This window comes from Metopolophium dirhodum, chromosome 5 (assembly GCF_019925205.1).
Source record: "Metopolophium dirhodum isolate CAU chromosome 5, ASM1992520v1, whole genome shotgun sequence".
Classification (NCBI taxonomy): Eukaryota; Metazoa; Arthropoda; class Insecta; order Hemiptera; family Aphididae; genus Metopolophium; species Metopolophium dirhodum.
In genome coordinates this window covers 39,200,921-39,227,279 of record NC_083564.1, presented here as the reverse complement: position 1 = coordinate 39,227,279, position 26,359 = coordinate 39,200,921, and the positions used below count along the sequence as shown (strand labels likewise).

The 26,359-nt window shown below is 29.2% G+C and overlaps 2 protein-coding genes across 4 annotated transcripts; both read right to left on the bottom strand.

Moving 5' to 3' along the window:
- Nucleotides 1–10,744: 10,744 nt before the first annotated feature.
- On the bottom strand, nucleotides 10,745–19,799 carry LOC132945104 (venom protease-like). 3 transcript variants are annotated; one of them, XM_061014745.1, is made up of 9 exons: nucleotides 19,649–19,755; nucleotides 19,058–19,167; nucleotides 14,788–14,915; nucleotides 13,639–13,926; nucleotides 13,356–13,503; nucleotides 12,414–12,580; nucleotides 11,417–11,518; nucleotides 11,150–11,289; nucleotides 10,745–11,076 (listed from the first exon to the last, which is right to left on the bottom strand). In XM_061014745.1, exons 3-9 carry the CDS (start codon nucleotides 14,885–14,887, stop codon nucleotides 10,912–10,914), a joined length of 1,110 nt encoding a protein of 369 aa, XP_060870728.1. In that variant the 5' UTR covers nucleotides 14,888–14,915; nucleotides 19,058–19,167; nucleotides 19,649–19,755; the 3' UTR covers nucleotides 10,745–10,911. The 3 variants fall into 3 exon arrangements, with proteins under 3 accessions (XP_060870728.1, XP_060870727.1, XP_060870729.1); XM_061014744.1 differs by lacking the exon at nucleotides 19,058–19,167 and having other exon boundaries at nucleotides 19,649–19,799; XM_061014746.1 differs by lacking the exons at nucleotides 19,058–19,167; nucleotides 19,649–19,755 and adding an exon at nucleotides 18,728–18,748.
- Nucleotides 19,800–21,703: 1,904 nt separating this feature from the next.
- Nucleotides 21,704–22,675, bottom strand: LOC132945734 (uncharacterized). Its single transcript, XM_061015487.1, has 2 exons — nucleotides 22,456–22,675; nucleotides 21,704–22,268 (listed from the first exon to the last, which is right to left on the bottom strand). The coding sequence occupies exons 1-2, from the start codon at nucleotides 22,593–22,595 to the stop codon at nucleotides 21,704–21,706; spliced, it is 705 nt and encodes a 234-aa protein (XP_060871470.1). The 5' UTR covers nucleotides 22,596–22,675.
- Nucleotides 22,676–26,359: the final 3,684 nt, after the last annotated feature.

Genomic DNA, 26,359 nt, shown 5'->3' with positions numbered 1-26,359 from the left:
GAATACAATGAAAAACAAATCAAACGGAGACGTATCTGTCAGCTTATATTTCTGAAGATATTTTATTTTAATATATTTATATTGCTATTTGCTACTAGATTTTTCAAATGGCTTCGATCGAATATCATTATTTTTATTATGATATGTGATGACTGATGATCATTTTTTATTCAAAAGTATTATTTTAATTATATCAAGTATAGAAAATGCTATTATTAATAATAGGGGAACATCTCAAGTCTCTAAAATTAATAATTTTTAAATTAGGTAAACAAAAACACGAAATTGGTTATGCGTAAAATCTAATCTTAAACTTCCAACAAAAAACACTCACAAAAAGGAAAATCTAGGAGTTTTTACTACTAAAGGTAACGAATATATAAGAAAAAAAATATTTATAACATCAAAACATTCTCCTCTCTTCTCAGAATCTTAAACATTGTTTCAAATATTTAAAATTTAAAATAAAATAATGTCGTGTCGTGGAATATAAAACGTATCTGCAAGAAATATAATACATAGCAATAATTGTTATGTTTTTATTTAAAAAATCCGCGTTTATTTACGTTACCTTAGTACCGAAGGTCCGAATTTGTACAATGATCATGATCATGACCCGTGGAAATCAGAAAATAATGTTAGAAACAAAATACACAGAAGATATTCATTTTCTTTTGATGATTTTTATTTTGTAAGATTTTGATGTGAAAAGTATACCACAATATTCTCTCTATCGGGTAATTGATCAATTTCCATTTTAAAATCATGTATTAAGTTTGCGAGTACTAAGTTAACAAACCGCTGTGCTAACGCTTCACCACGACATCGTCTTTTTCCTACAAATAAATAAAACAATGATATTTGTATAAAACATTACATCATAATGTAAATAAATTGATCCGTTTACCAAATCCAAAAAAGTACACGTCTTCAGTCGAATTTTTCCGTTAGTGTCAATAAACCTCTTTGGGCGAACAACTTCTGGATCACCCTATTTCCACTAATCCTCGTGTACTGAATACAAATTCATCAAAATGGTTGTATTCTAAGAATAAATAATAAAACGTAATAATAAGTATTGTTTAAAATTGTTAATCTGTTAGTTAAAAAAACAAAATACCAAAACAAATTTAATATTATATGAAAAAAATAGTTCCGCAAGCAAATAAAATGCGCATAGAAGCGAGACACCCGTTTAAAAATGTGTCACTAAGATAATAAGTAATAACTAATACTTAACCAATTATGATTATACAATATACTAGCATTGATGTCATTATACCTTAGTCATATTATATCCATTAAGATTTGTATTTCTTAACACACGTCTAGGACTTATGATTGGTGCCTTTTGTCTTTGAAAACACCGATTCCACGTATCGATTTCTAAGTAAAAAACAAATGGATCTCATTCAGAGTAGATTTAACTTTATCCTGGAAATCTTGCCACAGAGCCATAGCCAATATAGCAAAATCCAATGTACTAGATACTAGTTGTTTGTGATCCAGCAATAAATAAGTCCAAGCAAACAGCTATCAATAATTATTATTCTTCTAAAATAAATTTGTGTTTTAAAAATTTATTAGAATGAACTTAAATTATAATAACAAATGTGTTACTTATAAAAACTATAATATATTTCATACTATTATTATTTATTATCATTATTATTGTAATATATCATATTTCTACTTTCTTTTAATAAATACATAAAATGATTTAAAATCAATATTGATCATACATAGGTGTAGAAAATGAAAAATGCAATTTAAATATCTTAATAAATACATAAAATAATTTATTTCTATATATCATAACTTGAATTAATATAGTTACATAAATTAATAGCCATCAACGCATTAATGATGCCCATATATGGAAACACAAAAGATAACTAGACTACCTACGTAGAAATGATGCAAACAAATCATTTGACCTTTGATCATACTGTCAAAAACAAATCAATAAAAAGTAACGACCACGGTATCTCGAAGCCACAACGAAGGAAATACCCAAATAATAAAAATATACCTATGGATGTAGATTATCAAAATATAACATAATCCAATGTACCTACTACCAACTACTAATTGTTTGTGATCCAGCAATAAATAAATCTAAACAAACAGCTATCAATTATTGTTCTTCTGAAATAAATTTGTTCATTTTAAAAATTTATTAGAATGAACATAAATAATAATATCAAATGTGTTATACCTATAAATACTATAATATATTTTATACTATTATTATTTATCATCATTATTAATACTGTTATTTGTTACATGCAATTCTGACCATGAATAAAATAAGTTTTTTTTTTTAGGTTGAAGCTTCGACAACTGAGGTCATTAGCCTGTAGAACTGTGGGGGAGGGTACTGTAGGTTTTGAACACGTGTGTGTTTGTTTTTTGGCAGAATTTTTAAGTGGGCACCAGTAGGTATAGGCCAGCCATACTCAACCTTTTTTTTATTTGGGCTACATAAAATATTTTAAAATATTACGCGGGCCGCAAGTTGAAATGAATAGAACGGAAATTAAAAAATGTAAACGCTATTACACATCTACAACGTGACTAACCGTTCATATAATCATAATGCGTACCTTCGAGCTACGGCCAGTTTAGCGATAAGATAAAATACATCAAAATCGTTATAAATAGAAAAAATACCAAAAACATAATCATCCTTATCTATTGTTATATTTTATATTTATAATAATATTAGTTTTGAAACTTATATTTTTTTATCAATTCAACGAGTTCTGTTCGGGCCACATATAAATCGTTGGAGGGCCGCAGGTTGAGTATCGCTGGTATAGGCCATGCCCGGATGGGGGATGGTGGCCTCTCTCTCCGGACACCGTGACTGCCCGAAGAAAAATGCCGCCTATGGCCAAGTTTGAACCGGTGACGTTACGCGTCGCAACCGACGCCTTGTCCACTCGGCCACTCCGTCCCCCAAAATTGGTTTTTATTTGTATAAAATCATTATTATTTTATTATAATATAGATATTTTTTTAAATGCTGTAAATATTATAACACATATTATGAAAAAAAGATTTATTATAATTTACATGCATTAGAGTAGTTACTTTTATTCTTAAGCTTGTAGATTATAATAATTTAAGTTAAATATATGCTTAATCTTTAATGATATGCTCACACATCATTATAATAAATAAACTAAAATCTTATAGAATAATAAATAACGGCCTGACTGTCGTTCGTAGAAATCGGACGTCACCAATAAAATTTAAAACCATTGTCACCGACAAGAAGTTCTTTGCCGCCGAAGAGAAATCTAGTTCGGGGAAATACAAAATCCTTTTGAAAAAGCCGCCTACCACTCTCTGGTCAACATATCCTTGTCGTCCCTAAAACCAGTGCATGAGCACCAACCACCAGAGTAACAACCTCTCAAAAATCTCAATACCAATTTCAACGAGCGACAACTGGACTCCTTGTGCGATAATCAGTGCGTTCTTTAATTCAATTTTGTGTGTTTGAAGTATTACTTTGTGTCACCTAAAACTCCTACAACATTATCCATAAGCGACTGCGAATCAGGTAAGGCATTTAATATAATATTTTATGACTGCAGTTATTACATTATATGTGCTTTTTACATAAAATTATATTGTACGTTGATCTAATTCTCGAATACACGATCTCGAGAGCCATCCGAACACCTGGAGGAAGATAATACCGTAACTTTACTATTTTTACTTTACATCTGATTTTAATATAACTATCGACAGGAGTCGTTTTTATATTTATCTTATTTCTACGTTATTACAGATCTAAAAACAAATAACAAATGACACAATTAGTAATAAACTATACTAACCAGTAAACATTGTATTATATATGTCTTCTTTTTTTAAATTGATGTAAATATGCGTCAATCAAATCTCTGCTATAGTGTCAGTTATCGTTACCTTGTGTTACGCAATATTATTCTATATGAAATATATTTATAAATTATACAATGTTGTTAATATTATTATTATATTAAAGGTCCAACTATGTTTAATTCTATGCCTTTAATTCTTAAAAAAGATATTTTTCATAACGTTGCAAACAATTAAGGTTATTTAACTAACAAAAAACTTATATTTAACCACTTAATAAAAATCTTAATTTGTAAACTTAAAGACTTAAATTTTAAATTAGATTAATTTCGTCAAAATTTGAACTTAAAATACTTATAAAAAAAAATTGTGCCTATGTATTTTTAATATTTTTCAACTGCTATTGTAACAATTTATCAGGAGCTTTGCATTAAATTTTCACGCTTTTTTAACCAACAAATAAAATTGTATTACTCGTCGTAATACATAGGTTTCAGAAAATAAAATAAAAAATTCTCGTGTGGGTGCTAAAGCTAGATTTGTTCCCAATACATTTTAATTTTTTATTTATTGCTATAAACGCCTAGAAGGCTCAAGTATACAGTGAATATAAACTATAATAAATCGTAAATACTTAAATATAATATTATCATAAAAACACTATACGAATATACTTGATATTAATATTAATAATAGTAACAAATAAATAAAAAAGCAACCAATAAGTATTACAACATCAAGTCAACAACACTAAAATATTACGGAAACTTAGTTTAATGTATGAAAATTTCATATGTGTAAAACAAATCATAGTATTTTAAATCATTGCATTCTATACGATCCAAAGTATTATTATAGCCATAAGTGGTACGGTGAAATGGAATAGAAAACGTAGGACAGAATCGTGAATTAGATTGAGGAACATAGAAATTTAAGGATTGTATAGATCCGGACTGGATATAACACCCTTTATTAACTTGTGCATAAAATTAATATCTATAGATTTTCGTTTGGAAGTAAGGGAATCTAAATTTAGGCTGGACTGAATAGACGATAAAGAAGTAATTGATGAAAAATTACTGTTGACTAGAATTTTTCTCTTATAAGCGATGGAACATAAAAACCTTCAATAAGGGTTTCAATAAGGCCAATTTGCGAGGGATTCCAAAGGACAGAACAGAACTCTAATATTGGTCTAAACAAAGAGGTGTATAATATTTTAAGACTTAACTCATTATTTAACTCCTTTGTATTACGGATTAAGAAACCAAGAATTCTAAGAGCTTTAGAGCAAATATATTCAATATGGGAACAAAATAATAATTTAGTTTGGATTACCACACCCAGATCATGATACCTATTAATTTCAACTAGTTTATCACCACAGATATGTATAATAGTCATTATCTATTTTACTTTTAAAAAAAGAAAAAATGACATTTTAAAAAAATTTCCATATTTGACTTAACTTGATCGATACTTGGAAATAATACAGTTAATTTAGGTCTTGATCGGATTTCTGGATGTTTTTCTAAGTATAAAGGTAATATAACTATATCCTTTTACTTTGTTGTAATTCTTTTTTCCTGAAAAAGTAAACTTTCCCTGTTCTTCCAATTTTCAATGATGGTTCAACAATGGAAATATTACTACTTATTTTTTCACCGCCTTCAGGAACTTAATAAATATTTGCTAAATTAAATGAAACAAAACAAAAGTTAATTGGTAAATTTTAATCTTTAGCTATAAAAGTTGAACATTTTATAAATTTTTAACTATAAAATAATTATAACATTTTAAATTTGATAAATTATGTCAAAATTTGAACTTTAAATGCTTATAAAAAATTTCTGCATTTATATTTTTAATATTTTTCAACTGCTATTGTAACAATATATCTGGAGCCTTGCATTAAATGTTCACGCTTTTTTACGTAACAAATAAAATTTTATTGATACTAATAAAAAAAACCTAAAAAAATTGAAAACTAACAATGTCAGTAAACAGCTCAAAAAGAGTCAAAATATTTTCAAAATGTTATAATGTATAGAAAATGAAAACATAAACATTCAGTAAAATTTTCATGTACCTACAGTTATTGGTTTTTAATTACAACAAAATAAGAAAATCGTTACATGAGAAATCAAGTGAATATCCAATAATGTATAAATATGAACTTCAAACGCTCACAAAAATTTAATTTAATTTGCTTGTAGACATTTTTTTTTGATAAAGCTAGACAAACTTATGATTAATCTTTATATTATGTTTGAAAAGAAAAATTATTATAGATTCTCAACTCAAAATAATATGCTAATTTTCGTGATTTTCTGTGTTTTGTTAAATTTGAACTTTTTTTTTTTAAATTTATTTAAGCATATTTACAATCTATACAATTTGTACAATAAGTAAATTTGATAACATAGGTAATTAAAATGACTTGAATGTCTTATTGAGGGGAAAAAACCGTCCATCAACAGTACCTCCTATTTAATTTGATGGGTTCATATAATATGGAGACCATTAGGCAAGAGCGTCTCTTGGCCATTTTCTTTTTAACCTCCTCGGAGGATTGTTGGGGATGGTTATAGAGGACATGCGGGAAATTAGAGGGTTTTGATTCGAGTGCAGTTTGGAGTGAAACTTTTTGTAATGACGAGTTGCTATTTCGTTGACTGTTGGGATTTGGAGATCTTTATGTAATGCGTCGTTGGTCATATACCATGGGTAAATTTGAACTTAAAATGCTAATAAAAAAAACTGTGACTAAGGATTTTTAATATTTTTCAATTTTTATTGTAACAATATAGTAGGATTCTTGTATTAAATTGTATAAGCTTTTTTACCAAAACAGTTCAAAACAAATCAAAATATTTTGAAAATTTTATCGTGTGTAGAAAATGCAAATATAAACAACCATAGAAATTGTCATTTGTTCATTTGTTTTAGAGTTACACCAAAAACCAAAATCAATTTTGCGTAAAAATTCCCGTTTTTTCATAGTTTTTTTTATGTAGTATTTCCCGTCGCTTTTGAAAACTTTTGGGAATTTTAAAATTTGACCTCCCGAAGCACCAACAAGATTCACTTACCCATCGAACAAGATACTGTTGAAGAAAATCCAAGCAGTTTTACTGCCCCAGACCGTGATAACAGACACACAAAAAAAAATAATAATAAAAAAAAGTGGTTAAGTGGATGTCGCTCTGCTGTACAGACAAGTAGAGTGATAACAAGTGAGTCACTGTAATGGAAGGTGTTAAATTTGAATTCAATGATATAATATCATTGTATAAGAAAAACGATTCTGAGCGAAAACGGTCAGTCAGATTATGATATTACCAAGTATGTTTGATGATATTATTGTGAATAAAGTAATTTATATATAACCTATTTACGTGGAGCCTTGTTTTAAATTTTCTATCCTTAGCTATAAAAGTTGAACATTTTATACATTTTTAACTACAAAATAATTATTAAACCTTAAATGCTTATAAAAAAAAAAACTGTGACTGACTAAGGATTTTTAATATTTTTCAAATGTCATTGTAACAATATAGTAGAAGCCTTTTATTGACATTCATAGAAAAAAATACTAATACAATTGAAAACCAGAAAATGTTTCTAAACAGTTCAAAACAAATAAAAATATATTGAAAATTTTATCGTATAAAGAAAATGCAAATATAAACAACCAGTGAAAAATTCATGTGTATACGTTCATTTGTTTTAAAGTTACACCAGAAACTAAAATTCGATTTTGCGTAAAAATTCCCGTTATTCCTTAATTTTTATTTGTGTTTTTCTGGGCGCTTTTGAAAATTATTGGGAATTTTAAATTTTGACCTCCCAAAAGTACCAACTAGATTCGTTTTCCCATCGAACAAGATATTTAAGTTGAAAATTAAAGCATTATTTCGATTACTAATCGTGTAAACAGATACAAAAATAAAAAAAAAAATAAAAAAACACACATCATTGTAAAATTAATACATTTATCGCTCCGCTCAGAATCTAAAGTATAATTGAACAATTGAGTAATTTTTGATAATTGTAAATTTTAATAGTATTGTTATGAATTTATTAAATAAATATTGGTCTGCAATTGACAATTCTTTTAAAAAATATCTTGAGTAAGTGTTGTTAGTGTTACATCCAGATATTTAACATAACTTCGTTAATATAATTATTAAAATACATCCATTTTTGTGAAAAGTGTGTTTGTAACATCTCGCACGATAGCCTACCCAGATTCAGCGTGAAGCGTACATTGACGAAACCGGCAATAGGTCGCCAACCCACAGCTGAGATTTGGAAATCGGAGCGTGCGGGATTTATATAATATATTAGATTTTAAAATAATTAACACCTGGTTTATTGGATAATTAATAAATATTTATTTAAATAAAGGAAATGAAAATAATGAAGTTTTTAGCAAAGAAAAGCCACATGGCATAAAAACTTTACCCCAAAAGAGGGTCAAACCATGATACACAATATTGGTGCTATACCAAAGTATATTTGCGCCGGGTCCCCATAGTGGTTACTGGCGTAAATAATAATAATACAAGCTACATAAATATATATCTATATAATATGTATACACACTATAATCATAGCCCTGCAGTTGAGTTCTTATAACCCCATGTTATAATAATAATTATACAAATTCACACACACTGGGAGAATACCGGCCAAGGTGTTATTTAATAAGTATTTATTTGAATAATAATAATGTTACCGTTCGGGTGTGGAGTGAGTGTCGTCACCAGGACGCCCTCGGTGAGGCGGTGATATTACTCGGCCATGTTGTTGTCCGGGCAGAGAGGCAAAATAGAATTAACGACGTATGTACGAGCGTCGGACGCGTCGCGCATACGTCGCAAAAAAAAAAACTATATTATATAATTGGGAACATTATTTTGATTGGCCGGTATTCATGTTACATGTGGATAAATAATAGATAATAACGTTGTGCTGGTCGGTCAATCTCTACCACGGATACGAGGCAGCGGTGATAGTAGATAGTGAGTGTGTGTACGCCGATTATAATATGGATATCGGCGTTTTTCTTTGTTGTGGGCAGAGATGCCCGCGGGACGGAGAGAGCTATCACATAATACCGAAAATTTAATTTTTGTTGATTTTAGACCGTTACAGAAACCCCCCTGTAGAAGGGTCCCGGACCTGTTTGCGGCGCTTCTATAGAACGAAATAAGGAGAAATTATACATGGTTGATTAGGGGTTGGACTTAATCCGTGCCGTCAATAAGCTGATTGCTTAGGATTAGTAGGACGGATGTACTGTAAAGTAGGTTTCAAGTGTACCTTTGCCATTGTTACTTACTGTGTCTTAGAAATAATAAAATAAATTACTATAATAGCTATATAAATATACCATAAAATATAATTAATAATATAGACCAGGGATGGGCAACTAGTGGCCCGCATCCATTTTTCACTGGCCCGTGCTACATTTCGATTTAGTTTCTAAAAATATAAAATGTTAAGATTTTTCTGTATTTTATTTTATTATATTTATAAAATTATTAAAATCGATATAATGTTTATCGTAAAACGTAGATATAAATTCTTATCTAATATTGAACTATTAAATGTAAATAATATTATATTATTTATAGGGGTATAGTCAACACTAGGTTTTTTTTCCTTTCTATGTTCTCTGGCCCGCTAGATTTTTGCACATTCAAAATCTGCCCACTAGTAGAATTGAGTTGCCTATCCCTGATACAGATGGTCATCGCTCAGAATCATTTTTATATTGCAATGATCTATCATTGACTTTTAAATTAACACATACTTGATATATATATTATAGTGACTTATTCAATAAAGAGTTCACTCGGCATTTTTAGATTCTGAGCGAAGCGATGAATATATTGATTTTACAATGATGTGTGTTTTTTTTTATTTTATTTTTTTTTTGTGTCTGTCATCACCTTTTAGGACAGTAAAAGTGTTTGGATTTTCTTCAACAGTAACTTTTCTGATAGGAAAGTGAATCTAGTTGGTACTTTGGGGGGGGGGGGGGGGGGGGTAAACGGGAATTTTTACGCAAAATCTGTTTTCGAGAAAATCGATTTTAGTTTTTGTTGCAACTCTAAAACAAATTATCGTAGGTACATGAAATATTGACTGAATGTTTATATTAACATTTTCTATACGCAATAATATTTTCCAAATATTTTGACTTATATTGAGCTGTTTACGGACATTTTCAGTTTTCATTTTTTTTAGTTTTTTTTCTATAAATATCAATAAAATTTGAATTGTTTGCTAAAAAAGCTTGAAAATTTAATAGAAGGCTCCTAGGTTTTTGTTTCAAAGGCAGATGAAAAAAATTAAAAATCGTTAGTCACAGTTTTTATTTATAAGCATTTAAAATTCAAATCTTGACAAAATACGGAAAAATCACGAAAATTAGCAAATTATTTTGAGTTGAGAATTCATAAAAATTTTTCTTTTTAAATCTAAGTACGCATAAAAATACGTAAGTATTCATATATTATCTTATGTATACTCAAATGCAGAAATAATTTTCTAGTCCAATTAATATTAAAATATAATTTACCTAACAACAATACAACATTGACCTATACTTTTATATTTTATAATTTATTGTATATAATATAAAAATGGTATTGCAATTGTTTCTGAGACAAATATAATACGTTTCACGTATCAGATATATCTGTAAGGATATACTTACTAACAATAAAAAAGTATGAAATATAGGAGGTAATAATATATTTGCCATTTTTTTAATTGGCCTCTTCTGGTTAAAAATGACCTGCTTACCTACTATGATGGCCCCCTGAAATTATTTAATTACACCCATAAATAATCTACTAAAAAAAAAATACTAGAATACAAATCAAATCATTTTTTTTACTAAATATAATTTTTAAAACAATTTTGGTTAAAATTAAGTAGTTATCTGAGTAATTATAAATAGATAAACCAATTGCACAGAGTTGTTTATTCTTTTTTTCGTTCTTAAGTAAAATTCATATAAAATAGCATCAATTATAAAATCTAACTGTAATTCATGTTTTCTGCGATCCATTCGAGAAATGATGTCACCTTAGAATATACACCTGGATAACCTGATACATCGCAGTTTTTATGTTTAAAACTCATAACCCCCACTAAATAATATTGAAAACCATTTGACCACATTAAAGGACCTCCAGAATCTGCCTGAAATAACAATCAAAATTACAAATAGGTATATTGAAAATGCACATTATAAATTATAAAATATTGTAAGTACCTTACAACCGTCTCTTTCTTTTTGTTCAGCACACAATTGTGTATCATAAATATCAACTCTAAATCTATTAAATTTTTGTATACATTCCGCATTGTCTACCGCTGATAACTCAACTGTTATTAGAGCACCAGAACTTGGATCTTTTAAATAATAAATATAACATTATTAAACGAACATTTTTAAAATATATATTGATATATTTTAATATGCTGTAATGCCTGTAAATTTACCTATTATATATTTATATACTATTTGGTGGTTACTTACTTAACATTGTGGAACCCCATCCGGCAATAGTTAGTTCAGATTCAACTAACGATGTGGCTCTATGATGCGATAAGATGGGTAAACATATAGGTTGAATAAATTCTAAAAAAAAATGTTGAGTTTAGGATTAAGTTTGTAGATCGGTCTAGACAAAAATTACTAGTTACCAGGGATCTAGTGGTTTTACAATGGTGTTTATTTTTTTTTTTTTTTTATCCTGTACACAAAATGTCTACAAGAAGGACTATTTTGATTTTAACATATAGTATCTTATCTTTAGAACTACAAAAAACCGCTAAAAATGGGATTTTAATTTCTAACGTATTGTTTATCACCATATAAACGAATAAAAATAAAAATAAAAATTTTAGTTATTTTGTTGTAATTTATAACATTAATTCAACTTACAGGCTATAATAAAATATAATAACAATATAAAATATCCAGACTGACAAACCGTCTCCGATCAGAATCGTGATGAATCGAATGATATCATTGAATTCAAATTTAATACAATCCATTATACAGTAACCCATTTGTAACCTACTGTACAACAGATCGACATCCCCTATCCCGCTTTATTTTATGTTTTATTTCCCGCCTTCCCGGCATTTTTGAAAACTATTGTCAATATTAAATTTTGACCTCCTGAATGCACCGACTAGATTCACTTTCCCGTCAAATAAGGTACTTTTGAAGAAAATCAAAGCAGTTTTAGTGCTCCAGACTGTGATGAAAGATACAAAAAAAAAAATAAAAAAATAAACACATTAATCGCTCCGCCCAGAATCTAAAATTAAAAACTTAAAATGTCCGTAAATAGCTTAAAATAAGTCAAAATATTTCGAAAATATTATGATGTAAGGAAAATGCTAATATAAACATTCAATGAACTTTTCCCTAGAGACTTATATATGGTATATACTATATAGTGTTAAGTAATGTGTTATAAGTATTATATAATATACCATAATTAGTAAATATAAAAAATGCTTACGATTGAATCCAACACTGTTGCCTAATTTTAATAATGCAATATCATTGGTGAGTTTAGGTGTGTTATATCGGTTATGTATTATGACACGTAAAATTGTAACATCTATTGTTTGAGCTCCATCAAGCACATTAGGATCCAAGTTCAAATCACCTAAACGCACAACGGACCTGAAAAACCAAATAATTTGAAGCTACGATATTTGATATTAATGATTATCAAAAATTGATTTTATATAAATTAATAGATTGTTTATATTATAAATAAATAATGATGTTTATTTAGTTTGAATAAATTCGTTTTACAATAGTTTATTATAAAACCAATAATAGGTACAACTATAACATTTGTGGTATTATAATATTATAGAATCAACCTAACGTCTATAATTTATATATATATTAAATATATTATTCATTTTTTGTTACCATGTTTTGTAATACAGTGTTTTTTTTTGGCTATCTGTCCGTAAGTTGTTAAAAATTTGAAAAAGGTGCATATTGAAAATTGCAAGAAAATATTCAGCTTTGAAATATGTAATTAAAAATGTATGCCGTAAAAAAGTAAAACTGCAGGTTAGCTCAACAATCTACAGGAACTGAACAAGGTTATATAAAATGCACAAGCAAGACAAAATGTCAATGCAAAAAATGTCCGTGTCAAAAAAAAACATTTTATACAGTTAGACATGTCATACATCAATTATACCTAAAGGTACTGCAATAAATAATAATAAACATATTTTGTTGTACCTAACATACAATCATTGGTGTTTTATATAGAAATCCTATGAATTTTATAGATTGAATAGACATAATATAGAATTTTATTACATTAAATTTAGTACATTGCTAAATAATTCAAGAAATTCTATAGAATGCCTAGGACATTTATAGAATGCATACATATAGTCAACACGTTATATTATATTACATATTCACTTACAAACGGTACATTCCAGAACCAACGATGCAGTGGGCAGCTGTTAATACGTATCTATCTGATATCAAGGAACCACCACACAACCACTTGTATTCGGCATTTGGCCTACTAAGATCTTGATACCCAAGTGCTGCTATCCAGGGCCAAGCACCTAAATACATTGAAAAGTCAATATTTGTAATTATAATTCATTAAATCTAATACAATTTTCTATGTGTATATTTTGTGAAATTTAAGAATAATAATAAAAAAAAAATTATAATTTAATTTGTTTTCAAACGCATACCTAATTCAGCTATACGTTCTTTGACAATTAGAGTGTGATTGACATTACTCCGTCCACAAGTATCTTGAGATGGCAATTTGACTGACGAAACTGTTTCATAAATTTGGTTCACAAATGGACAGCATACCTTGGGGTAATAAGGGAAATTACCATCATCTCCACACTTGGATTTTATGAGAAAATTGGTAATAGAAGAATTTTGTTTCCGATATTCTAATAGGTAAAGCAGCGTTGGGCATTTTTTTATGTTAATGCAATTGCCGTTATCACCATTTGGCGTGAAACATTCTAAAAATTTAACAATTAAGTCAATTATTTAAAATTTGTTTTTTTAATATTTATCAAGTAATAGTCAAATTAGTTAAGTTTAATGAGTTTCCAAATACTTGTTATTATTATTATTATTTCATAATTGAAAGTTAGCTATGAAAAGAAAAACGTTTATGCATTTCTAACTGAACAAAATTTACAAAATTTAAAAAAAATGTTCTTTGCTATGAATTGATCAAAAATGGTCAAAATAATTTAAAAATTTTTACAATGTCTGGAAAATGCTAATAAAAATATTTGGTGAACATTTCAAGATTCAATGATTGTTCGTTTTAGAAATACAACAAAACATGAAAAACCAATTAAAGAGAATTTAATGATTTTCCTCTGATTATCAAATATTACAATAAATATAAGTTCATAAGCTCATAAACTTGTGATTCTTGAACTTGTGAATTCTTGAATTAAATTTTCATATCTTAGATTTAAAAAAAACATTTTTATGAATTTTTTCCTAAAATAATTTAAATTATTCGACAATAATTAAAAACAAGTAATAAAAAAAAAATTTTTCTTATGCCTATTGATAGCTTAAAAATAGTCAAATGTTACCTATGAAAAGAAAAAATTTTATGTATTTCTGACTGAAAATCAGTTTGAACATTTTCGAAATGTTGATAAATTTTATCAAAATTTTAACTTTAAATGTATATAAAAAATAATCAATATCTATTAGAGTTCAAACTAGAACAAAGTACATCGGATCTGTGTATTAATCAATGATGAGTTTATGAATAGTTTAACTACAACCACACATACATATAAACATTTATATATAGATTAATAAAAAACAATATTTCGTAATAAAAAAAAACTCACTTTTATTTTCTTGTGAGTTTTGAGCCTCCACAGTACTGTCGCCGCCAGTCCCCAGACTGAAGACGAATACCATACAAATAATTATTATACCTCTGTCCATGTTTAATTAAAAAGATCAAACCTTGTACCTAAATACAAAATATAAAACAGAAGTGTAGGTATCGTAAATAATTAAATTACCCACACTGTGCTAAACTCAATAATGAAATATATATTTAGACTATAAAATAACAAATAAAAATTACAGTAGTTCAAACTGATTAGGTACAATTTAAACCAATTCTGATGTGTGTGCAGTTAGAATGGTTCCCGGGATAATTTAGATTCATGATTGGATCCGGTAGGTCCAACCGTGGGGAGGTGTTCAAACAGGGATTTTGATATTTACGATGGAAATTGTTGTTTATAAATGGTTGCTTTTGGTTATAGGAGAAATAATTAGTAGAAATTAGTATTTTATTTGTATATTGGTTGCCATTTGTTAAACGGGCAGATAAGGTACAAGCATGCATCAAATCTAATTTTCGCACATTGCCTATCAAGGTGACCGAGTTGCACTTACTGCAAACAGTTACACCCGAAAGAAGTTGAACAATCACAATTTTTTTAAGAGTTATCATTTTGTACGGGCAACAAAGTGCGCGGGATTAGCTAGTTTTATATAAACGTAATAATTTCAATATATTACCTCCCATATATTTTGTTCTTACGTATAATAATACCTATATTGTTTTTAATAACAGGTTGGTCAAGTAAAAAAATATATTTTATTATTCACTTCACTTAAACATTTGAGAAAAATCATTATTTATTCATACAATGATCACTTATCAGTTATAATATATATATATATATATATAATCGAAGTGTCGGTATTTCAAAGTAGTAAATCAAACTACATTTATTTTTAATAATATTTATTTATTTCAGTTATCTGACTTGGTCGATAGACCCTTTAATTGGTAATTATGAAGTATATCATTTTTAAACAAACCTAATAAAATGATTTTATAATGTATTTATTTATTCTTCCTATAGTAATATTCAAGCATATTAAAATTAGTTATTGTCAAGTGTATTATATTATACTATAGAAACATAATAATATAATACGATTACAATATACAATTTCAATCTGTAACTTTCATTCATTCGATAATTAAATTACAATAGACATTAGACATGAATGCGCGAAAAACATGTAACAATATATAACAAAATTGTGAAATAGTCATACCAAATATAACATAACAGATAACATTTAACGACTTAATATAACATAATGTGTACAAAATTAGTTGTTTTAATTTATCTATTAACTAGATACCTTCATAATTATCAAACAAACAGTAAAAAACAAGCAATTAATTAGAAAAAATAATATGAATTAACATATAAGTAGGTTCATGGGTTACTGCAATGTTTGTGCCCATTATATATAACTTTTTATCCGGTTAATTTTATATAAACGTAATAATTTCAATTTATTACCTACCAAATATTGTTATTAAAAAGTTAGTCAAGTACCGGCTTAAAAAATGTATATTACTTATGTTCACTAAACTTAAACATTTGAGAAAAGTATTTATGACAAATTAATAAATTAAAATTCTAAATATTCATTATTTATTCATAAAATTTATCACTTATCAGTTATCATAGATAAGATAAAAAAATAGGTATATACCTAATTTTGTTAAAAATTAATTAAAATAAATTTATTGGATATTCTTATATTATTATCTGTATACTCAAATGTAAAAATAATTTTCTAGTCCAATAAAGTAAAAAAATATAAAAATATCATTACCTCGACGGGTTATATGGAACATGGTTTACCTATATTTTTATATTTTACTAGTTGAATCACCCGTCGTTGCCGGGTTTAAGTATATAAATATATGTAACCTGGCAAGATTAAATTTTGTTTAATCTATTAAAATTAAAATTAATTAAGATTTTTTAAATAATATTTTATACATATTAATTTAGTTTTTAAGATAATAATTATTATCATAACCTATATTCTATAAGTTATAGCTTTTGGCGGCCGAAGCTTTGTTCACGATAAATTTTAGCACTGAAGGTTCAAAATAAACGTTTTACTAATAGTTTTTCAAAATGTTATCTACAAAACTTCTTTGTAGACAATGTTCTTCGCTGATCTATTAGTAGGCGACAAAATCACCAAGCTACTGGGTGAGCTTACGTGTGAGCAAGCTACGTAGAACTGCCCGTGTGAAAAACAGTTTTCTCGCAAATCTATTCCTACAAATTTGAGAGTTTGGCCTTGAGACTTGTTTATAGTCATTGCAAAACAGACTTTGAGGGGAAACTGTAATCGTTTAAATTCGAACGGATGATCATTCGGAATTAAAGGGATTCGTTGGCCTCGGAGGAAACAGCCACCGTCACCAACAATGGGGACAACAGTATGTTGTTCAAGGTCTCCATTAACCTAAAGACTTTCTTTAGCCATTTCTTAGGTAATTAAATTAAACAAAGTTAAATTAATGCTCCTAACAACAAAAACCAAACACGGAAAAATCTAAAAAACTAATCCGGCAGTAAGCTGTCTTATGTTACACTTGTATACTGAAACCGTTTGCCGGTCCTTTATCGAATGCTGGGCTATCGCTACTTAATGACAACGACAACGTGGCCAAATACATATAATTTACAGCATGTGGACATAAATTTTATATCGTTTAGCAAACGTTTTTGTCACGCGCAGCTATAAATATAATATGTAGGATAATCACTAAACTTCTATCGTGTAAACGACAACGGTGCTACCGCGGCTCTATCCGCCAACAACTCGTTTTTATATACAGATATATACAGATTATATTATATTTTGTGCCGTACAAATCAATATATGATATCAATATAACACTATACCAATACCAATTACCAATCGATAACAATGTATTTAATATACTGCGTAGTCGTAGTGCGTAAAATATAATATTATACGATGTCCGATTAGGATATAGTAGTAGACGACATACGTACAGCATTAAATAATCACTTAACTTCTATCGTCAAAACGACAACGCTACTTACTACCATGGCTCTGTCCGCCGACAACGCGTTAAAACATACAGATTATATTATAATTTGTGCCGTATAAATCAAAATCGTATAATATATAATATTGGTACAATATACCAATTACCAATCGATATGGTTAATTAACAATGTATTAAATATACTACGCACAATATAATATTATACGATGTCAGATTAAGATTGTAGTAGACGACAGACGTACAGCATTTACACAACAGGCGAATACGACGTGTGAAAGATAAGTTCACGTCTTCACCAGTCACAGATCCGCGCTGTCGGTGACGACGAGACTTGCAACGTTCGTACACGTGTGCATGTACGAAAAGTGGTGGGGGAAGATATGGGATGGTCGGCGATGGGTTTGGGTTTATTACGACCGAAGTATTATATTTCCGTAGTTTTATCATGAAAACGACAACGCCAACGTCGCGGCACGTAGACTTATCAACCACCGACGCGATATTATAATACGCAATAATACCTCCACGGGCTCCACGGGCTCCACGTGTAAATAGCTAAAAACCCGGATTATAGTAAAATAATACCTCGAAATCGCTGTAAAGTAAGATTAAGATTTTTATAATTGAGCTAGTCGGTGTTTTGTCTGTTTTCTATACAACTCATAAATAATACCATTGATTAAATATACATATTATATATTATATTTAATCAATGATAATACTATAGCCACGGAACAATTCATATCTACACGTTGATAAAATACACGCACAAAAAAAAGGTCATAGTACAGGTAGATGGAAACCCTCTGGCCGCCGTGCCGTACCGTATTTCCCGTAATCGGTCGACTGCTATTGATATTATTATATGAATCTAAATATACAAATTACATGTAAAAAAATATTTTTACCGATTTCAACCCTTTAAAATCAAAATTTCGAAAAATCCTTTCTTAGCAGATGCTTACGCCATAATAGCTATCTGTATGCCAAATTTCAGTCCAATCCGTCCAATGGTTTGAGCTGTGCGTTGATAGATCAGTCAATCAACATACTGTTTTATATATATACAGAAGAAGATAATTTTATATAATATTTAAATGGTATTGAAATTGTTATTGAGACAAATATAATAAACTACACGTAACTAGTAGGTACTACTTAAGATAGTGCTTACTGTGACGAAGACATATAATATGTATACATGTATAACAAAATAAAAACATTGATCAGATACTCACCAATTATATAAAAAAAGCATGAAATGTATGAGGACTCAATAAATATTTGTCGTTTTTGTAATTAGCCGATTGAAGATAAAGGCGACCTACTATACTATAATGGCATCACCCTGAAATAATTTAATTACGACTCTATATTGCACGCCTCAAATTACCCATTAAAATAGTGAGAATTAATATAATTTATATTTAATTTATCTAATATTTATTAGCGAAACCATAAACTTATAGATCATAATGAAGCGAACTCACGATTTCAAGTTAAATTATTTGATAACCAAACAAAGAAATTAAAGTTAAAAATATTTGTTTTTCTTTTAAACAATGCATTATACTTTGTTATATATATTTTTGAATAGTATAGAAAAAAAATGTATAGTAGTGAAAGGATCATTCGAGTAATATATATGAGAACATTTTAAACACCTATGTGATTTTTTTATTTTTGATATTTATCGTACCATAAAATAAGTAGGAAATTTTGAATTTTAAATAATACTCATGACAGAAAGTGTTTTTTTAAATACTAAATTATAATCAATATTGTTTTATTAATACATTATATACATAACAAAGTTGTAGAGTTATTACCTGTTAATGTTTTGGTGACTTCTATTACTCTGCGTAATGTTCATTATAGAAATAAATTGCCTTCGACCACCATAAACAACTCGTGATCATAAACTGTTCACTTATCACTATTACAATAACACTGATATTAAAGTAAGGTACTTAATAAATTATTAATATGCATTCGAATCCCTCCTCCATTCGTTTTGTGCAAAATGATTATTTTGATAGTAAATATAAAGTTGATATCATATTGATGAAGTTTATATAATGGGAGTTGTGAACTACATTGTACGCATACCTACCTATAAGCCGTGTGAATAAAAACATAACTTGATTAAGTAATAAATAGATTATTTAAATTAAGATTTATTATTTATTCCATTTTATTTAAAATTAAAACACATTTAAAGAGTAAAATGTGAACACTGTACCAGAATGTATATTGTATACAACGTGGAATCCTGTTGAACGTAAGGATTACTACATGGATAAAATATTTCTGATTTCTACCTAATTATTTCGAGAAACTCATTTTACTTTTCTATTCCTCCTATTATAATACGTTATGATTGCGATAACTTTAGCCTGGACATCTGGCCACCGAGCCATAGCCAATATAGCAAAATCCATTGTACTTCTATATAGGTAGTTGTGATGCAGCAATAAATAAGTCCAAACAAACAGCTATCAATAATTATTCTTCTAAAATAAATTGTAATGTTCTAAAAATGTATTAGAATGAACTTAAATGATGATAACAAAAGTGTTACTTGTCAAAACTATAATATATTTCATACTAATATTATTTATTATCAATATGATCAGGGCTTGAAACCCGTAATTTCCCGGAATTTTGGAGAACCTATAATCGGTTACCGTTATTATAAACCTATTTGTATTCCTGGTTACCGTGACAATGTTTCAGCTAACATAAAAGTTATAATAACGTAATATGTCTTAACCGGTTAAGAACCGATTACCGGTATTTATAAATACTGAGTAGCGACTAAGGTTACGGCGTTCCCTAAGAACTATAATATCAATCAGAATACGATAAAAGGCACACGACTCAACTTTCAACAGACGACGTAAATGTAAATCGTTGTCTGTCTCTGATAGACCACGGGTACAAAGGTGTGGTACAATTTGTTTTTAGAAAACCGGTATCAATCGGTTATCCGCTATTACGCCAAAACTGATACTAATAAAGTGAGGTAATTTGATAAATTATTAATATGCATTTGAATCCCTTCTCCAATTCGTTTTGTTCAAAATGATAATTTTATAATAAATATTAAATTGATATCAATATGATGAAGTTTATATAATGGGAGTTGTAAGCTACATTGTACGCATAAATTGTTGTCTTTATTATTTATGATAGTACGATGTAATATAGTACAATATTATACAATTATATTATATAAACAGTCGTAAAAAGTGGGTGGCCCAGTATAGGCGACGTGCATTTGATATGAATGCTACTCAAGCGCGCATGGTGGACAAAAATCTAATTTTTGATGGGACAACAGTGTACACTGTACAATATGATATCAATACTTTATTTATTAATAATTTTATTACATTACATAAAAAAGTAATTGCGTATAACTAATCATTTTTAAAAGATATAAATATGTTTAATAATAGTATGTTTACTAGTTACCATAATCAATAACATCCCATGACACTAGATAATAGTGTTTTGTTATGAAAATTAATGTTTACAATTTTAAATTGGCTGTAGCCTGTAATGTATTAATATTATTATGTTAACTCTGATTGATGATTCGGTATTTAAATATGAGTCAATGTATAACTCTTTATTCAGGATTTAAATCTATTATTAGTAGTGGCTTTTCTGATAATGTCCAGAGTAAAGGAAAACTGTTGGTGAAAAGTCACCATGTGATAAACGTTAAAGAAATATTATTAGGTAACAATAGTCAAATTAATGGCCATGTTATACGGCAAGCTTCAGTTACGTTGCATCCATATCTAGTGAAACTCGTAGTAAGTTTAATTTAGTTAATAATTGTGTTCAAACTTCAAAATGTAGTTGGAGTGAATAATCTAAAGTTTAAATTTTAAATTTAGAAAAATATTAAAAGTTTCAAAGTTAACACCACATAAAGATATTAAATGACTTTCATTTTTTAAAGACTTAAAACCACTAAAATATTCTAAGATGTCATAGTTTACGCTACCTTCACATTTATCAACCATTTTAGGTTTAAAATAAATTGAATCTAAGCCAACAATATTTGCTTGAGTGTTAACATTGTTATTGGAAAAGACACAAGAAAATTCAAAACTGTTATTAATTAAATTCATAGAAGTTTGAGTAGATTTATCCTCAGTGTGTTTTACAACATCAGGGCAGACAAGTTCATTTGATACAGTTAAATTATTAGATATTCTTGAATTGGTAGATATAATTGTATTACAAGATTTTCTTTTTTGTAAACGATTGAAGCGACTGACACTCTCTTGTGCTGGAACATTCTGTTTGTATATTTTAGGAAATATTGTTGGATAGAATGATGGACTATTTGGGTGTTTGGATGGTTTACCATCAATAAAATGTTCACTACATATTCTTGAATTTTGATTCGGTTTCCATGGTTGATTGTTAGAGCTAAAATTTAACAGATAATTACCACATATAATGATTATAATTATATGCAGTTTTAGTTAAAACTAAGTACCTACATATTACATGAGTAAAAGTTAATTTTTCATATTAAAACATAAGGTTATAATATAAGGTTTACAAGGGGGTTTAATTCAAAATAGGTGGGTTTTAGTTTTAGATACCTACATACCTTTTTCGCTTCACTGCTTGAATCCATTTATTTTCCTGTAGAATTTCATGAGGTTTACCAGGAAAACGAAAAAAACTAACATTCGTCGTGTTTTTATATGTATTTGTACAACCAACAACACAACAGATCTGATTACTCATTTCAATTTTGAATATTTTAATAGGTACCTACCTACCAAATAAAAATGATTTCATTGACCGAAAACAAAAACGGCCTACAGTTAGATGACTGTGATGCGGTAAATAAACCCGTAATACCAACGTATTGTATTAATTACTATATTATTATACTTAATTATATTAATTAATAATTATACGTAAATTAATCGCATAAACAAGACATTAGATTAATTTACTGTTAGATATGCAATATCGCCAATATCCATTAACAATAATTGACGTATACGGTATACCATCAACAGTTCGAATGTTGTCCACTAGGGCACGCATATTGCGCACATGCACGTCGCCTATACAGTAGGTGGGTAATGGATTGTGTTGAATTTGAATTAAATGATATAATTTTAAGAAAATGATTCTGAGCAAAGATAAATACCTTATTTACCTTTTAGAAAACTGAATAATGATTGTACTTTAGACAAATTACAAAAAAACCGCTAAAATTGGGATTTTAATTTCTAACGCTTTGTATATCACCATAGAAACGAATAAAAAAGCGGGTAAGTGGATATCACTCTGCTGTATAGTAGGTTACAAGTGGGTCATTGTATAATGGATTGTATTAAACTTGAATTCAATGATATAATATCATGATATAAGAAAAACGATTCTGAGCGGAGACGGGTTGTCAGTCTGGATATTTTATATTGGTTTTATTCATTATAGCTTGTAAGTTGAATTAATTGTATAATATTATTATTTTTATTCGTTTCTATGGATGGCGACCAACAAAGCGTTAGTAATTAAAATCCCATTTTTAGCGGTTTTTCGTAATTTTTCGGTTGTTTTTCCCGTGGCATTAAATAACTATTGATAAAATCGAAAAATGACTTTTCTAGAGTACCATTTTGATCCAATTTGCTAAAAGATAAGGTACTATATGTTGAAATCGAAGCACTCCTTCTGGTAGAAATTTTGCAGACAAGATATAAAATTAAAAAATAAAAATAATAAACACCATTGTAAAACCACTAACTTCCTCAGAATCTAAAATAATAATATTATACAATTAATTCAACTTACAAGCTATAATGAATAAAACCAATATAAAATATCCAGACTGACAACCCGTCTCCGCTAAGAATCGTTTTTCTTATACAATGTTATCAAATCATTGAATTGTTTAATACAATACATTATACATTTACCCACTTGTAACCTACTGTACAACAGAGCGACATCCACTTACCCGCTTTTATTATTTTTAGTTTAACCGTGGTAATTACCTACTAATTAGTTAAAATATTATTTATTTTTTTTTGTTATTGATTAACCCGCGGCAACACGTGTATTTTTGGTTCTGGTAGAATTTCAAGTTGGGCACCCGCAGGATTCTGCCATGCCCAGTCGGAGGATGGCGGCTCCTCCTCGCTCTCTAGACAAGTTGCCTCCATGCCCAGTTGGAGGATGGCGGCCCCTCGCTCTCTAGACAAGTTGCCTGCCCAGAGAGAGGAGCCCGCCCGAGGCCGAGATTCGAACCAGCGATGGTACGCATCGGAACCGACGCTGTAGTCCACTCGGCCACTCCGTCCTCCAATAATATTATACTATTTTGTATATATGTTGCGGTCAATACGAAAATTTAACATTTACATCACCTACCGGTCATTAACGTTAGTTTCCAATATAGATAATCGTTTATTGTTGTAAATTACAAAATGAAATAAAACAGCTTTAACTCAATGACTGAATATTAACGTCATTAACCGGATAACACACGATTCCGCACAATATACCTTTTTATCTACCCAATTCCGCACATTTTCGTAATACAAAATTTTTTTTTATCTAACCGGAAATAAATGTCCTTAGATTTACACTGCGCGTATTCGTTGTTCGTGGTTCGCGGTTCGCGATTCGTATGAATTCATGAATAGTGTGCAGGGGTTATTCGTCATTCAAGGCCCAAAATTGGCCCAGAACTATTCATGAATGATTCGTGGTCTATCGTCTAACACTATTTAGTGGTATAATTAATAATTATTGGTATAGTTTTCTACTGAATTGTGATTGTGTTAAACAAAAGAGTTAGATGGTGTTTGGCTCTTTTTTTCGGCACATTTGTTCGACTTTTTCAGCCAGCTCATCTCGATCATATTCTTGCTCCCGTTGCAATTCACGATTGAATGCATCATGCGTGGACTTCCAACATGAGTAGCTGAGACAATGGTGAAACGACCAATGTTGGCCGCGACTCCTTCAGTAGCGATGGCGTCACGAAAGTGGATGTACTCGTCTGATCGTAACTTCGACTGATTGAAACGAATGAGATTGAGACGTTCCATTAATATTCAAATTAAAAACAATAATAATAAATAAATATTATTCTCAACTCCTATAACCCATAGCAACCATTAATAAACAAAAATTTCTATCGTAAATCTCAAAATTTCTGTTTGAGCACCTACCGGGGGTAATTCCCTTTTTAAATTAGCCTATGACACTCACAAAGAATGTGTCTTTTTATTGGTGAAAGAATTTTCGAAATCGGTTCAGTAGTTCCAGAGATTATCCTCAACAACGGTAACTAACAACTCCTATTTATATAATAGTATAGATAATAAATAATAAAAGTAATAATTTATGATTTCGTTTTAATCACACGGCGTTGTAGATAGGCAATTAATAGTACACCATAAGCCAGTCCGTTTTCCACCAAATCAAACTAAAATAAGGAAACTAGTACCAGGAAAAACGTCACAGGTGATGCGGGTAAGGCTAAGCAGTCCCGAATTCTTCTGAAGAAAATGTAACGGATGACAATCGTCATACAGACTAATTTAATAGATCAAAAATCAAAATAGTCAATAATTATTGAAAGTTAATAAAAAAATCAGGGATATTGCTCTGCTGTTTAAATGAGTATACAGAGCTGTATAGATGTTGAGTGTATCTCAACTTTCTGTAGATCGCTGTAATGGATGTTTTAAATTTGAATTTAATAATAAAATGAATCGAACGAAGACGGTGTCAGCCTATATTTCTAAGGATATTTTATTATATGGTTTTTATATTGCTGTTTGCTACTAGTTTTTTCCCATGGCTTCGCTTGAATATCATTATTCTTGTTATGATAAGTGATGAGCATTTCTTTCTCAAAAGTATTGTGACGTCCAACGCAAATCAGAAAGTGCATTAATTAATTATAAGATAAAACGATTCATCCCGCCAATCAACAACCATACCACCTGTACGGCAGCCGCACACACGCTTCCCTCCTAGTACCCAAACACCTAGAGTATCGGCCACTCATTATATCCTCATCATATGTGACCCTCTCTGTCGCCTGTCGCGACACCCAAGCATCAAGGTACCGGCTGACAGAGCCAAAAGCACGGCACTCCGTTTTTTTTCCCGTCTCAGCAACAAAACATGAGCGAGTAGCAACCGTTTTAATGGTGCGCTGTTGGGCACACGAAAAACTTCCTGCTAAATTGGTAATGTTTTGGATATATTATTATTATTATTTTCACCGTGGCTGGTACTTTTTGGTATATTAATATTATTTCTCCCACTGGTAACCACTTGGTGGGAGCCGGCCGGTACGTTGTGGAGGTATCTCTTAATTTGTATATTATTATTTATTATATAAAAGCGTCCATCAATATTATTTTCTGACCAAGTTTTATGCCAGTCGGCTTTCTCGGCACCAAATTAACTTATTATTCAAATAAAATAAACATATACATATATTTTTCCCCAAATTGAGGTTTTTTTATTTTCAT